Source organism: Protopterus annectens, chromosome 6.part0 (genome assembly GCF_019279795.1).
Source record: "Protopterus annectens isolate FY-2018-M chromosome 6.part0, PAN1.0, whole genome shotgun sequence".
Taxonomy (NCBI): Eukaryota; Metazoa; Chordata; order Ceratodontiformes; family Protopteridae; genus Protopterus; species Protopterus annectens.
Window position 1 is genome coordinate 874,726,073 of NC_056737.1, and position 16,553 is coordinate 874,742,625.

The 16,553-nt window shown below is 35.2% G+C and overlaps 1 protein-coding gene across 1 annotated transcript in view; it reads right to left on the reverse strand.

Annotated features, from left to right (window-relative positions):
* DYNC1H1 (dynein cytoplasmic 1 heavy chain 1) overlaps window positions 1–16,553 on the reverse strand; it is a 3,754,902-nt gene that overhangs the window by 3,211,532 nt on the left and 526,817 nt on the right. The window contains exon 15 of the mRNA XM_044073590.1: window positions 12,479–12,489. Within this exon, the coding sequence (XP_043929525.1) occupies window positions 12,479–12,489 (11 nt within the window). The remainder of the gene's footprint in view (window positions 1–12,478; window positions 12,490–16,553) is intronic.

The following is a 16,553-nucleotide window of genomic DNA, read 5'->3' on the forward strand; positions in this document are numbered from 1 at the left end:
ATCTAATAGGCTGATGGAAGTACAGGTCATATCATGTTTTCTACATACTGACACGACTCTGCTGATGGATACTACAGACATGTTACCTTGATTCAGTAGGAGATTACTGCTCCTGCAGTATGGAAGGTTTCAAAAACTGCACTGTAGGATTCCCTTTGTCTGAAGTTCATGTGATGATGGATGAAATGTGCATCTAATATGATTTGGAAACTGTCCTCACTGTGAATAAGCATACAGCACACATACTTTAGGATATCCAGCCCTACATGGATAGTTAGCATATCCGCTGAGTCATACTAATCATTTCAAAATATGTAGCACACCTTGTCTTTTGTAGCAAGCTGTACACACGATTAACTTCTGATTTGCAGTGAGGCCTACAAAACGGCTAATAGTTGTAAAAGTGTATTGAGGTAGGCATTACTGATATAATTTGGGGAAGCCACATAATTTAACATAGTCATTGATAGTCACATTTGCAGTCCTGATCATATTTTCTTAGCTAATGAGATCCTGACACCATTTGTAAAAAACAAATTGCCACTGAGCCTGTTTATGCAAAGGAAAGTGCATTACATTACAATTCTCACTGTTTTCCTTAAGAGAGCTGCAGAGAACTGCATTTCCTCAGTCATTAATGTTGTGCAAATGGGGAAGGCAAGGCCAACAGTTATTTACGTTGTGAAACTTTGGACCTGACATTTCAAAGATCGACTACAGCATGCACATCATATTCGCTGTCAGCAATTTCTCCAATAACATGTCTTGTAAGCCTGACACAGGACACATTAACAACAAACACATGTATTCTGCAGTTAACTCCAATCTGGTCAGTTACTGTACATCCCTATTTGTGCATAGTTTGGCAATGAGCACCAGTGGACATTGCTACTTCACACGTCCAAGTTTAATTCCTGATGATGCATGCTTTAATACGTTACCATCATCCACACAAATCAGCTTCTTGGTGATTGACTTTGTGAAGAGGTTTATAGCATGACTGACTCTGGTTACTGGGCTATAATCCTCCAATACATGATAATGCAGTCATGAAAACAAGAAAAAGGCAGATATGCGTGTGCTTGACTGAGCACATACTTTCTGATATTCATGTGTGCCCTGAAGCAATGCACTTGCAAATGATATATCAGGGTTTGGGCCATTGTCAAACAGATTCCAGATTTACAGAGTCTAACTGCATTCTTACATTTGGTATAGATTTATAGTGACATGGCACATTGGTCATCTATCATCACATCCCGTTGATACTGATAGTAAATTATATCAATGTGGACATAACCTTCATCTGAATATGAAGACACATAACTCCATCATTGCACTATAGATGTTTCCAAACTGTGTGTTCATGTGTGTGTGTGTGTGTGTCATCTACACAACAGCTGGAGAAACAGGTACATGTCTGCCTCACTTCTGCAATATGCATTCATGACAGCTTCTTTCACCTAGGTTGCCAGGATATATTTTTATGCACTTTTGCAAATTGTGCCAATGCAATCATATCACAAGTTCTGGCTCTACAAACAAGTCTCATAACAGTATATGTTACCTGTGACACCATCATGCTGTCATCCACTATAAAGTGTATTCTGACAATATTAAAATCAGATGGCATGAGTTTTAAGCATTGGGTTCCATAGCTTCTGTAATTAGATATGTAGGTGTTCTATTCTCACATCAGTCAATGTGTGTGTGTGTGTGTGTGTGTGTGTGTGTGTGTGTGTGTGTGTGTGTGTGTGTGTGTGTGTAGTCAGAAGAGCATGAGTCCAGATCCTGCTGCCATTACTCAAGTAACATTCACAAAATACTTTTACATACCTCTCAACTGTACAGATTTTTGAAGAATGTCTAGATTTTTGGCTCAAATTTTTGGTCAGTTTCTCATAAAATTTGTGGTTTTCTGGCAAATCATTTGGATGATCTGAGGTTTGAAGTCACTAAATAATGACATACATTTGAGTTTCAAGCTTTAATTCCTTCAGAAAATATATGTTAAAACAAATCATGTTATTCTAGCAACTTTCTCAGTTTGTAAGAGCAATATTTAAAACATGTCCCTATTTTTCAGCCTTTCTTCCCCCCATTTTTTTAGACTTTGTCCACATTTCTTGCACTGAGAGGTTGAGAGGCATGTTTTATACTGCTACATGACTCCACAGTAATTTCATACAGCTGTCCCTAGAATCTCTTCTCAGCATACACTAATAAAGTCATCCTCTATAAAGTGCACTGTGATACCATTAAAATCAGACTTTTTCAGAGATGCAAGCATTAAGTTCTGGTTTCTCTAGCTTGTATAATTAGATAGGTAGCAGTTCCTGTCTTACTGCCCTCAACCTGTGTGTGTCTATGTGTGAGGGTGTGTACATAGTAAGAAGAGCATGAGTCCAGGTCTTGCTGCCCTCAATCAAGTAGCATTTAGAAGATACTTTTACACTGCTGCACAACTCCAACAGCCCTCCCACCAACATCTTCTTTTCAGCATACACTGATGATGTTATCCTTTGTAAAGTGCACAGTGACATTGTTAAACTTAGAATTCTGCAGTGGTGTGAGCTTTAAGTACTGTGTTCTTTAGTATGTGTAATTAGACATGTAGGGTTTCTAACCTCACAGCAGTCAACTTGTGTGTGTATTGAAGAACACAAGTCTAGGTCCTGCTGCAATCACTCAAGTAGCATTCATAAGGGACTTTTATACTGCTACCTGACTCCATAGCAATTTCATACAGCCCTCCCAACATACTCTCAGCAGACGTTGCCAATGTCATCATCTATAAAGTGTACTTTTACACTGTTAAAGACATACTTGTCCAGTGGGGCTAGCATTAAGTACAGTGTTTTTCAGCTTGTGTAACTAGATAGGTAGGAGTACTTATCTCACAGCTTTCAACCTGAGTATGTGTGTGTGTTCCTTCAACTATCAGTCTTGAGACAATTTTACAGTGGGATGTGAGTCTACAGCTATGTCAGGCACTCCTCCCGACATCTTCTCTGCATACATTGATGATGTCATCCTCGATAAAGTTCACTCTGACACTGTAAAACAGAGATTTGTGTGGTGATGATCACATTAATTGATTCTCATTCATGAGCAACTTTTACAAAGCCCCCTTGAATCCAACATCCGCTTTTTCCTTCTGACCACATTAAATCCATTATACAGAACACTGAGGATGTATTCATCTCAAAGATGTATACACACATTGTAAAGCAAAGCCGCTCTATGACCATCTGCAAGCTGTCTGCAGACTACTGGATGCATGATTGCTAATTCTGTCATGGGATCATGCATATGTCACATATGGACAGAGGCAGTCTGTATTAAATCAAATGCATACACACATATACACATAACCCTACTATCTTCCCTCACATAACTATAACAATTTGTGTTTAAATGGTATACTAATGGCTAGGATTTTATGTGATCCTGGCTGGTAGCCTAGTAGTGTCCTATGACCCTTTGAATATTGCACATATCAGTGTTGCTGTCATCCATGTGTGCTGTGTTGAGATGTGGATGTACTGTATCTCTTTGCACTGGTATACTTTCTGTGCACATGGGCATTGTGGATAAATTACCATCAGTCTCACACACTGCTGTATCATTTATTGTAATGAATGACTTCTTAATTCACACATCAATTGCAGATGCCTCAGACAATATCCATTGCTATTGCATTTGGCAGAAGCATGCAATACCCAGCTGTGTAGGGAATCCACTCATAGCAATGATTTTTTTCCAAGTGTTGTTACCCATATGGCCAGTAGTTATGTCTGCCAGCTATGCTTTTGTTAAGTGCATCATATTTGGCACAGTGAGCTCCCACACATCTTGTTGGCCATACAGAATTATTCTTGGGAAGCATACCCATTGGGATTTGACAGTGCAGACTTCCCTTTAAGGTGTTCTACTACATGCATGTGTAATACATCTTTCTGTGTTGTACCCAGTAAATGCACAGCTCAGTGAAAACATTGACAGCATGGGTTTGATTAATGCAAGGTGTGGATTGTAGCTTATGTGCCATGCAGACCCTCAACTGGCCAGGATTGCCCCTGATTTCAACTCCAGGTTTAACACTGTCCCACTTAACCCTTCCAAAAAGTGGTCATTTTTGGGGAAGGGGTGGTTAATTCCCTTTATAGAATACTGATAATCATAACAGTTGTACATGTCTGTTTCTGCTGAACATGTATAATAAGTTACACTCAAATAGTCTGTCAATGCCTCATATTAATGGTCATAAAATTTTAAAAGTGTCCATGATTGTGGCTGTTTCTGTCTGCATTTGTCAAGGAGTCTGTTGCTAGGTGTCCATGATTAATTCTGAAGAATACTGACATGTCAGTCATATTCAAGCAAGTCATTTTGGAGATCTTCAGGCTATGTACATACCCCCTATTGGATATACCATCATTGCTAAATGTCCTTTGCAATAATCATATTAGTGATGTTTATATCACAGCCATTCACCTCCATTGACATGTAATATTGTGTGACCATCACATATAGAATATCACGTGTGATGATACAATATACTCTCACAGGAGGTGCAAACATAAGTATGTACTCTGCTGTCTACATATGTCTTTAATGTTATGTTACTGGGGAAACAGGTTCTGACTTTGAGGGAACATGGGCAAAGTTCTTGGCTAGGCTTATAATGGCCTCCTGGCTAATAGCCTAGTATCATCCTATGAACCTGTAAACCTGACTTGTCTTTGAAATTTATATACATTGGCATATCTTATTTTGGGAACATTACCAAATCTACCGTGCTGTTTTTCTTTCTAGTCATTCCTGCCATTCATGTCTGCCTCTTTTCATCAGCATACTTTCCCTTCCTAGTTTCTTTGTATATGCCCTTGCTTTTTCCCCTGCATTATTTTATTCCACAAATAGTTGTAGTTGTGTATATTGCACTCAGTCCAATTTTGTACTGTGTCATTACTGCTGTTATTGCAATATTTGCAACCATGGTAGTCATTGTGGCTGTCTGTGCAATCTCACCAAGCAGGTTTCCTTGTAGGCACAATTGAATGCTTCATGGTTCTGTGGTCATGCTGCTGCACAAAGTTTTGTAGCAGTTGTACTGTTGCTGGCCACATAACCTTGCTTGTAATCATGTAAGTGCAATGAGCAACATGAATATGCAATTAGCACTGCGTTCATAGTGGTAGCACATAAATTCTGTGTAGGCTTTAAACAAAAACAGAGTTTATTAAATCCCCATGAAAGTTTACTTAATCTGATTTTAGATTATGTAGTGATAAATGCAAGTATTATAATGAAAGGAGATTTTAATTGTGATATAAGAGTAAAATGTAAAAAAGAAAAGAAACAATGTAAAATTGTTTGAAGTTATGAGATGTGGTAAATTAATACTCTGAGATAAAAATTCATGTGCTCACAGAAGGGATATTTACACAACTGAAATATATTATTTTATAATATTAGAAGGGTTAAATATAGGGGAAAGAGTAACAATTGAAACAGGTTTTTCATGTCATCTAGTAATATAGATACAGATAAAGTAAAATGAGGACTAAATAAAAAAGGCAAAGGAATATAAAGGTTAAATGAGAAAACATGGCATGAAGAAGAAAAGAGATTAATAAAGCAGCTATGGAAGGATCATATTATGATGAAACCATTCTATAAAAAAATATCTACATGGTGGATGTTTTTCAAGGTTAAATATAAAAAAATGTTGTTTTTCTTTCGGCTTTTCCCGGTTAGGGGTCGCCACAGTGAACCTCTAGTCCGCTAATGATTGTCAGTAGATTTTATGGTACCAAGCTGCCAGCCCGACGCCCAACGAAGGCACACCCATTCATGCATGTCTTTTGAATGCCACTTGACCATGGGGAGGACATGCAGACTCCACACAGAAGGTGCTCCAGTCGAGAATCGAACGGGAGAGCCTCTAAATATAAAAAAATGTTATGATGGCAATATGATGTAAGAAAAGTGGATAAAGAAAGGTATGAGACCATATAACGATGCATTGGAATACTTAGAAAAATAACAATAGAGAGTATTTTAATAATGAAAAAAGAATTCTATAGAAAATTTTCAGATACAGTTAAAGAGTTATTATTTAAATGAAGGCATTTTCTACAAAGGAAAAGAGATGCATTGTCATTTTTAAGTTGAATAGTAAAAAAAAAAAGATACTAGTGTAATGAGAGAAATCAAAAAGGAAAACAGAAAGAACATGTGAACAATTTATGAATATAGTAGTAGAATATGTACAAGAAATAAAGGAAAAAAACAAGAAATTGAAGACAACACGGGAAGCAACATGTTTTCAGAATAAGAAAATAAAGGATTTGAAGTAAAGATTTTGCTACATGAGCTAGACAAAGTATTATGGCAAGTAAATATAGAATCAGCTTCCGGACCAAGTGGAATAGAATATGAAGTTTACAAACATTTAATGAAATGGCAAAAATAATATTTCTTATATCTTTTGAAAGAATAGTTAAATGAAAGTTTCATTTACAAAGATCTATGCACTTGAATACTCTTATTTATTTGAAAAAAAGAGGAAAATATATAATGAAAAACTGGAGACAAATAGCATTGAATGGTGATGATTATAAGATTTTATATGAAAATAATACAGAAGAAATTTGAAATGAAGACTAAAAGTGTTATAGAGGAGAGTATATACAACATAAAAGGGAATGTAAGTCAGCAATTATTAATTATAGCAACAAAGATTGTGGATGATATTATAAACAGAAGAGAAGAAGCTAAACTTATGATTGGGAATATTAATGAGGGATATGATATAATATAAGTGAGGACATCAGGAAATTATGTATGCCTGCTTATTGAAATAATACATTAAAAAATTTAGTAAATGGTTGGTGAGTAAAGAGGTACATATGAGGGGAGGTGTAAGACATGATGTCCAATAAATTGTAAACTATTTGCTTTAATTATGAATGTGTTTGTATGTGAAGTGAATTGTAAAATGCAGGGAAGAGAGTATGCCATGTCTGAGGTGTTAAAAATTCCACCGTGGTTAACTTATAAAGATGATATTATAGCAATTGCAAAAAGCAAGACATGGATAAATGAAGTAATATTTTATTGAAATTAATGTTTAGAAGCAATATAGATTACTTAAAACAAAGAGAAAAGAATTAAGAGATGTAGTTAAAATAGGGGGAATATATTTTACAATGAATTAAATCTCTGTCTTAGGTATAAAAACTGGAAACAAGAATGTAAGTAAAATTCAATGTGATAAATAAGAGTCAAAAGAAGTGTATTTTTTTCTGGAAAACACAGATTATCATTTAGGAAAAAGAATAATTTGATAAACTCAGTTTTAATGGGAAAATAGCATATTTAGCAAGTGCAGTTATGTTGTCAATGTTGTTTGAAAAGGAATTATTGCAAGTATTTTTTTTTTTCATTTATATACGGTGCTAGACTGACTCAACTAAAACGTGGAATTTTGTATGCAAATAAAGAATAAGTAGGTTTATGGTTAATTAACCCAGTGGTATTTGATGCATCTATAAATTTATATAAAGTGTTAAAGTGGATGAAAAGATGAAAGATCAGTTGTCAAAATATTTAAATGTAAGTATGACAAATTTGGGGGATATGATAAAAAGAAGTAAAAGGAAAAAGGAGGTATTAATGAAGAAATTAAATGTTATGGATAAAAATATTAATGTGGAAAATAAAAACTGATTAAATTGAAAAGGAGTGAAAAATATGGTATAAGAATATAATGATTCAATATTTTATCAAACCATGGGAAAAGCTAGCAGGCGGGAAGATTAAAGCTATAAAAGTAAGAAATAAACAGTGTAATAAAAAGAAGAATGTCAAGATTTTTTGAGACTAGTAATAGATAAAATACCACTGAAAAGAAGCATGTCATATAAAAAGTATTGAGGAAAAGAAGAAACTACTGAACATGTGTGAAATTATGGGAAAAGTTATATAAATACATTTTTTGAAGATATAAAAACTGGATAAGATAAATATGGAGATGATTAAATATGGATATTATAAGAACAGAATTAAAGAATGTGTAAAAAATCGATAAAAATGTTTCACGTTATATGGAATGAAAGGATAAATGAAATTATGTTTAACAGAAAGTGGAGTTTGGCAGTAATGTTGAGTAAAATCAGATGGTAGCTATGGAAAAAGGAGTGGGGTTCCAATAAGGATGTAAGCTTGATATAATAAACCATGTATGTATAATAAGTAAAAAAAAATGCAAAATGGAGAATTGTAATTTTGTAAATATGTATAAAATGTTGTCTTCTTTGAATGACTAAAGGACCTCTTTTCTTTTCAATAAGTACTGTGGAATCTTTTACAACCACCTGAGCTGCCATCAACTCAGGCAGAGGGGCCTCATTTTAATATCTCTACAGAAGCATAACAAACTCAGGAGTGACACATTCCCTATACATTGCATAGTAGTGTCAGCAAGCCATCTCCCTGGTGTGAAAATAGAACCCCCAACTTTCTGCACCAAAGGCAAGTGTGATTGATACCAGTTGTGCCATTGAAACTGATTGTCACCATAACTCAGTGCCAAAATGCAATGATAAGACATTATTGAAATTATTTTTAATAATAAAGAACAAGAACATAGATCTCAGCACAGAACCACTTTACCAACGTTACTTTCCTATTAATGGTGTGAGCCAGATAAGTTTTCTAATTCCAAATACTTTGATTACAAATATGTAATTCGCCAGGCCTACATTGACTTAACCATTTTTTTAGTTTAATTTATTTTTTGTGACTCTCAGCAGACAAATAAAAATGTTCCATCAAAAGCTCAGCACTGTTGGCCAACAGCTTGTTAAAATTATTATTCAAATAATTTAGCTAATTCATTAAATGTGATTTAATGTATTTTCAAAACTTTAATTTCTGTCAAAAAAGAACACAGAATGTAGAATGTGTTATTCATTTGGGTAGGTGAGGTCTTATACTATTTGCCTAAAATTTAAGTTAGTAGATGCATTCAAAAACTTCTAGGCTACCTCATGGCTAACTTGCTGTGGTATCAATGAATTACTCCTCATGGCAAGTGCTAGGCTGATCCACTAAGAATTATGGGTTACATGGAAAGTCATAGTATGCAGTGTCCATGCTAATGCTTACTAAGGAGTATGGAAAGTAACTATATGTGATTCTTAAAGGGTGGGAGGTTGGCATAATGGTTAAGGTGTTTGCCTTACAGACACAAGGTGCAGGGTTTGATTCTCACATGGTGTAATTGTCTAGGCTTAAAATGGCCCACAAGGGCAGTTATCCTAGCACTAATCTATGAACCTATGAACCTAAAACAGCAGTAAAGCAGAAGATCATTGCTGGCAGCTGGTTCACAGTATGCATTTAAAGGTAAGTGCCAGTAGAACTAATACAATACCACTGACCATGACATCTGTAATGCATATCCATGTTGGGATAGGGGGCACTGTATGCCTGTGTTTCTTTCTCTCTAGTAAGTTAACACCTGTTATTGTGCTTATAATTGATCTGGACCTGTTTTGCCTATAACCAAGTGCCAGTTTAAATATTTGTGGAACAGAGTATGTAGCATTGCTTGCGGAACTCATAGAACATATCCTATTGCCCCTCTCATAGCTGAATACACCCTTCTAGTGCAGGAAATCCCTGTAATTCTCCTTACCTTCCTCTCCTCCTTCACTGAAACCCTGACAGCAATGTAGTCTTATGAGTAGCCTTTTATGTCATACTCTTCTCAATGCAACCACACTCATTTCCCTGTGTGCCACTCATTCGCCAAGGTCATCTCTACACCACAGGAATTAATTTCACACTGATCTGATACTCAGCACACTAGGCATTTCACACATTGATGGATAAAGGAAACTCCTACAGATACATGATCTGTGGATGAAACCTTTGCATATTGCAGTATGAAGCTAAGACGGCCATGCTATACAGAACTTCTTGAAAACTATATGAAAGCACACATAGTAAGTTCTTCATTATTTTCAGAAGAAAATGATTATATATTTCTGGAAAATGTCATCATATTAACATCACATTGCAAATTGTAGTATCTGTGTTAGTTTATTTTTACTGTGATTTGTTTTTTCTTTAACACAGTTGCTGCAGTACACGTAATGGATATCCATCCTAGCAACACACATAGGTCTAAACATCATTAATATGGAGTATTCAATATACTGGTAAAAAGACCATATACAGAAACATCTCTATTTTTGCATTACTTAGCATACCAATAAAATTCCTTCTCTTGATAATTTTAAAAGTAAAAGTCAGCAAGCAGTGACAAAAAAACAGGAAGGTCTACCTTCTGCATTTAGCCAACATAAAAATCAACTATCTGTTGCAGTGTGCTCTTTTGACTGCAGCGTCAGATTTTTAATTCTGTTGTGCTCTCATAACCTTCTCTTTTTAAAGTATAATTTCCTACAGTTAAAATTAACCTTCTCAGACATAATTTTACACATTCAAATCATGTTCTTTCAGGCAATTTACTTTTGAATGAGTTTATATAGTGTTATTCAGATAAGTAAGTTCACATTTGTGGCATTCATTATTCAGGTACTATGCACTTTTTGTGGTAGTATTCTTTTACACATCTAAAATTGCACACAGAATAATACACATTACATGTGAGTCTTTACCACTGCCATATTCAGTTAAGACATTTACGTTTCTGGAAATAAACCCCCTGGCAATGTAACCTATTATTTTATGTGCAATCTTAGACTGTGGTTTCTCTAATATCATTGCAGTTCATTGAGGGTGTTTCAATAAATATTTTTTACATACTTAACAAAGTGGTCCACTCAAAGATTGCATTTGTTTAGCTCTTTCCTTCATATTATCAAAAATTTAAAAACATAACATTTCTGAAAATAAAACCCAACTCTGTCCTCAAAGTCCAATGCAGCAACCTAATTAGACCATGTGTCAAGCTGTACAGTCCGGTGGTATATGTCCTTTACTGATTTAATTTGTGAAGTGTTTAACCTTAACTCTGGTTATTGGGTAATAAATTACTGAATATATGATGTAGTATTCTCCACTGGGCTCATTGATATAGTAGCCAACTGGTGGTGACTCTTTTGGTTGGCACTTTCAATTCGCTTGCAATATCTCTGTTCTTTCTATTAACCAGCTCCTCATTAATCTTACCATATCCTGTCTAACATTGTTTCCCACTTTTTTCTTGTCAGTGACTTTCAAATTACATTATCTAATTTATTGTAATGGTCAGATAATTACAAGTGAGTGGCTTCTAATCTTCTGGGATGTTACTGCATAGTTTTGGCATCTTGTTTGCTACCTAGGTTTCTGAATTCAATGGCAATACGAAAGGGCTGAAGTTAAGTTTGCAAATGACTTCCCTAGATCAAGACATAATGATTGAGCTCTGTAAATAAATTGTCCAAGGTAAAGCAATAGAAAACTTCAAAAAGGCATGGGTAGGCTGAAAATTGAAGGTGGGGGGATCAGCTGGTGGGTGCTTGCCACAGCACCTGAAAAAAATGGTTATTACTGTTTTTTTTTTACTTTTTTCTGTGGCTTCTTGCAGCTGACCATCAACTAACTCTATTTTTTTCTCCTCCTACAATGGGTCTACCAGAACCCTCTTAGGAAAACCTTAGCTATACCCAACCCATGCAGAAGCCAATGGAGAGATCAATGAATCCTGAACAACATCACACTCCTGCCTGGAGATTATTTTGCTTATTGCCACAGGTTCCCTACCATACATGCAGCCATATACGTCCAGGGACAAATTTGCAATTGGACATGCTGGCATATTGTGTCAATTTTACAGCTACTTAGCCAATTTTCTCCTCAAGGCAATACCCCGCCATCAACCCCTGCACATTACAAGCCACCACCAGGGATCAAAGATGAGGAATGCCCAAATGCATAAGCCCTCCTCCCAGGATTAGCAAGCAGATCTTTCACTTCAGTTCCTCAGATGGCCAATCCAGTTAAACATGAGTCACTTGAGATGTACTCAGGAGTTTACCCCTTTATGCCATGGTTTTGGGTAGCTACTCTCCTTTTGCTGGTTAACTACATGTATGTATGTTTCTATGAGTTCATGATGGCAGACTGAACAATACCATGCACTTCGGCACAAACAGTAGTAATCTAGACTGCAGGATTGGATTAGTTACTAAATGAAGTTAACCATGAGGTTTGCTGGAGAAAGTAGTAGTGTTCAGGCTTGAACATGACAGTCACTAATGTGGGTGAGTCACCTGGACCTTGCTGCCCCTATTCAGAAAGAAAATATAGATACATTTTATATATTCTAAATTGATCAGTAACTAGCTTGTGTTAAAAGGCAGACACACAGTGATAGTTATCATGTATTTTCACTAGTGCATCCTGTTATGCAGTTACTACATATACAAGCTCTTCACATTCTGACTATAAATACCAAAAGGTCAGCTGCTTTTTTATAATGATCCACCTCAGGTCAGATATAAAATGTACAACATAAGAGACAAAAGCATCACAGAAACACTCCACAGGCAATGATCTCATGCATAAATAATGACCTCATATTTATTTATTTATTTATTTATTATACATGTCCATTTCAGCTAAAGTCCGGGAGAAAAGCAGTGAGGTAAGAGAAAGTAAATGATAGTGGTTAATCAGGTTTGGAACAGGGACATTGTCAGAGAGTATAGTTCACATTACCACACATTTAGAGATAGAGAATCTTTCCCCAGCAGATTTATTTGCTAGTTTCTTTGGTAGTTTCATTTAAGATTCTATTGGAGTGGGTGAATTAGAGGGCAGAAATGATGTTTTTTTTTGGGTGGTGTTTTCTCTTTCTCTGGTGCGATCTGTGAGCTGGTTGTTTGAGTTGGTTGTTGAAATGGAGTTGGCTGGAAAACTTAGCCCACCCTAGTTTTCAAAAGTTAGTGCAGTGGTGCGTTCTTGTGGGGTGGAATTTGCAAATCTTGCTATGTGTACAAGAAGCAAAAGTTTGTTGTTTGTTGTTTTTAGGTTTTTGTAAAAAGGGGAGGCATAGAAAGAGTTGATAGTAGGTGTGTGCTGGCAATTGTAATTAGTTATCAATATAACCTAATACTAATGAGCTGTGTGTCTGGTGATATAGTGAGATGATTCCATGGATTATAGAGAGGAGAAGGGGGGGAAGAGTGTTTAGTGGGTGAGAGAAAAGTAAGTTTTTTTTTTGTTGGGGTTGAGAACTAGTTGCTATTAGGTTGAAGGTGTCTTGGGTTGAAGCAGTGAGGTCTGCCAGGTTGGAGGCAGTGCTGATGATAGTCAAATCATCTGCATATTGAATGCATGTGGCATGGGGGGTGATTGTGGGCAGGTCATTAACAAAGATGGTGAAGAGAAGAGGGCCAAGAATAGATCGGATAATTTGTCCTGCCATAGAACAGCCTGTTGCCTATTGGACAGGTAGGATTGGAACCATTTCAGCCTATTGGACAGGTAGGATTGGAACCATTCCTTTGTTATGTTTCTGAAGATGACAGCACACCAGAATCTGTTTTGCAGGAATCATTGAAGAAGCTACGCATCTTACGTAAGTGTAAGGGATTTTAAGGATCCATTCTGTTTATTTCTGTAAGATAGTATTTAGTTTCTCTAAACCATTCTGTTAACGTTACAGTCTGACATAACAGTAATTCAGTTCTGCAGTTAATACAATAATATTGTTCTTAAACACACTGGTCACTTAGGGAACCCCTAGTATCAGTGATTTGTTGTTCTTTTCCACATTGTCTCTGACATTTTATTTTTGTGTATATCATAACCTGATAAAATGAAATGTATGTGACAAAGTTTAAGACTCATTTTCAGAATAGATAGGTCATGGTATTAGAGGGTGCAGTCAGTGGAGTGACTTAACATTAAACATATTTGCTTAGAAACATGAATGGCTGACAAGCTGACACTTTTCTATCCTTTTCATATATAAATACAAGCTACTGGCACGTTCACACACACACACACACACACACACACACACACACACACACACACACACACACACACACACACACACACACACACACACACACACACAAAAACATACATGTGAGCATGCACATGCACGGCACACAGTTTTGTTCTTTAATTTTAAGCAGGTATATTTCTTCACATTTGTGACATAACTTTAAAAAAATCTCACAGTACAGATACTTTGTAGGCATTAGATACATTTTAACTTTGACATTTATTTGATTGTCTATATATTTTACTCAATATTATTAATGCACTAAAACAAAGATGTGCTGAGCTGAGCTAAGTTTCATATGAAGTGACTTTAGGAACTAAATGGCATTTGCTTAATTTATGATTTTTTCCTCTTTCCCATCTTAAGAAGGAATATACTTTTACTCTTGATGTAGGAGACTTGTCAGGGTCTGTAAGGATGCAATATTAGAAAAGTGCTGGTAAAATAGATTGAGATATTTTGAAACACATTGCATAATGCGCAATCCTATTTCTAGCAGGATTTCTTAGTGCATTATGACAGAGGGATTTAAGGATCACTACATTACAGCAGTGCGATAGATAATGCTACATGCAAATGCAGAAGTCTGTGGGCACTACTATTAAATTAGTTATAATTTAAATATTAAACATTTGCTCTGTTATGGGCATTACCAGAAACAGTCCAATAGAGTGATTCAGTGACAAACTCTAGCTTATTACTTTGCAGCTGATCAGTGAGGACAGAATGCAATACTTTAAGGTGTTGCTTGTGTTGGTCGAGGAACACTTATCTCAATTTTCCAAATGATATATTAAATCAATTCAGAGGTATGCAAATGAGTTGCTAATAAGCTCCATGCCACTGTTTCTAAATTACTATCTCCTTAGCATTGACAGAGTACAAAAGCAAAGCATTATCAAAAATATACAGCTAATTTCATTGAATTCCCCCAATAGAGTGGAGTCTTGGAGATGGCCAAAGCTTTACTTGGGTCTTTAAATAATGTTTATTTATGTTCGATTGTATTCTTTATCTTCCTAAGGGCGACAGCTGTCTAACTTTGTGTAAGTGGTAAGATGTAATGGAAACACATAGTTGGGACCTTCTTATTTGTTATGTATTCAGAACTTAATAGAATTTCATGATACAACAAAATGTTCATATTGCACTTTTCTTACAGAACTTTCAAACCCAGCCCTTTTTTATACAGTTAATTATTTCTGTCTTCTCTTTTACTTGGTTTAAATATATGTTGTATCTATATTACATTATGTGTTTCTTTTCTGCCTACCTGAAGTTGAACTTTTGTGATTGGAATTCTATCTGGTAAATGAATGAATGAATAAATGAATAGATGGACAAATAAATAAATAAATGGACCTCAGAGACAAGGATATCACTTTGAAATATTTTTCCAGTATTTTATTGGAACTTGGTCATTTATCTGCAATTGACATCATATTATTGACTGAAATGTTAGATTTTTCATTGTCTGCAATTTTACTCTATTTTTACAAAAAAAAAATGATTTAGATGAAAAGAAAGAGTAGTGATTTGTTGTTATGTTCATTTTTTTCACATCTGTGTATGAATGGGTATATATTTATTTTTCTGACCTCTGGAAGAATATTATATATTAGACTGTGTAAATGCTTTATAAATAATATGCTTTTAGTATTGGTGAAGGAGGAGGAATTTACCTTTTTTTTGATATATGTAAATTATTGTTCTGAATTTTTTAAATTCGCAAATAAGTAGAGTTTTATTGATATTAATTATTTTGGATTTAACTGTGTTTTTTTCCATTTTTTAAAAACTATAGACACTAGAACTCAGAAAACAGAGGTGATGAGTAACAGTTATGTATGTTATCCCAGTATGTACTCGGAAAAGCTGAAAGACAACATTGGGAAGGGACAGCCTATTAGGAAAAAAACAGGCTTGCTGAAGATAATGATGTCTTTTTCCAAGAAAAAAATTATTATTTTACACAGCAATGTTTTTCAGTGCTTTTTCCTTATAATATCATCATGTTAGAATCAATGAAGTAACTTTATTAAGAAACTATAAATATAGAGGCAATGTGTTTTAATGAAGCTGGATGTTTTGAACATCAGTTTGTTTAAAGATGCCAAGAAATGTACCTCTCATATGTGCAGAATTTTTTTTACCTGTTTTACCTGTAATATATAAAACCATCACATACTTTTACCTGAAAAAAATTTACCTCCAACTTTTCTTTATAATCACGTACCAACTTGGTCTCAGACATTGTATATATTATTTAAATATGTCCATTGTACTTTCATGTAAAACAAATATTTCAGTATGTATTGAAATTGTTGTTTTACAAATTCAATTGCATAGTATCTATAATGTCTATTGTGCTACCATGTAGAATTTACTGTATGTGTTGTAACAATGGCTTATTTATATGCATACTCAATTCTGTGGAGCTTTTCTCCCCAAGCCCCTGCTGAAAAGGGGTATTTTACCCAGATGGACTTTCTCAGTAAATAAAAGCAGTAAT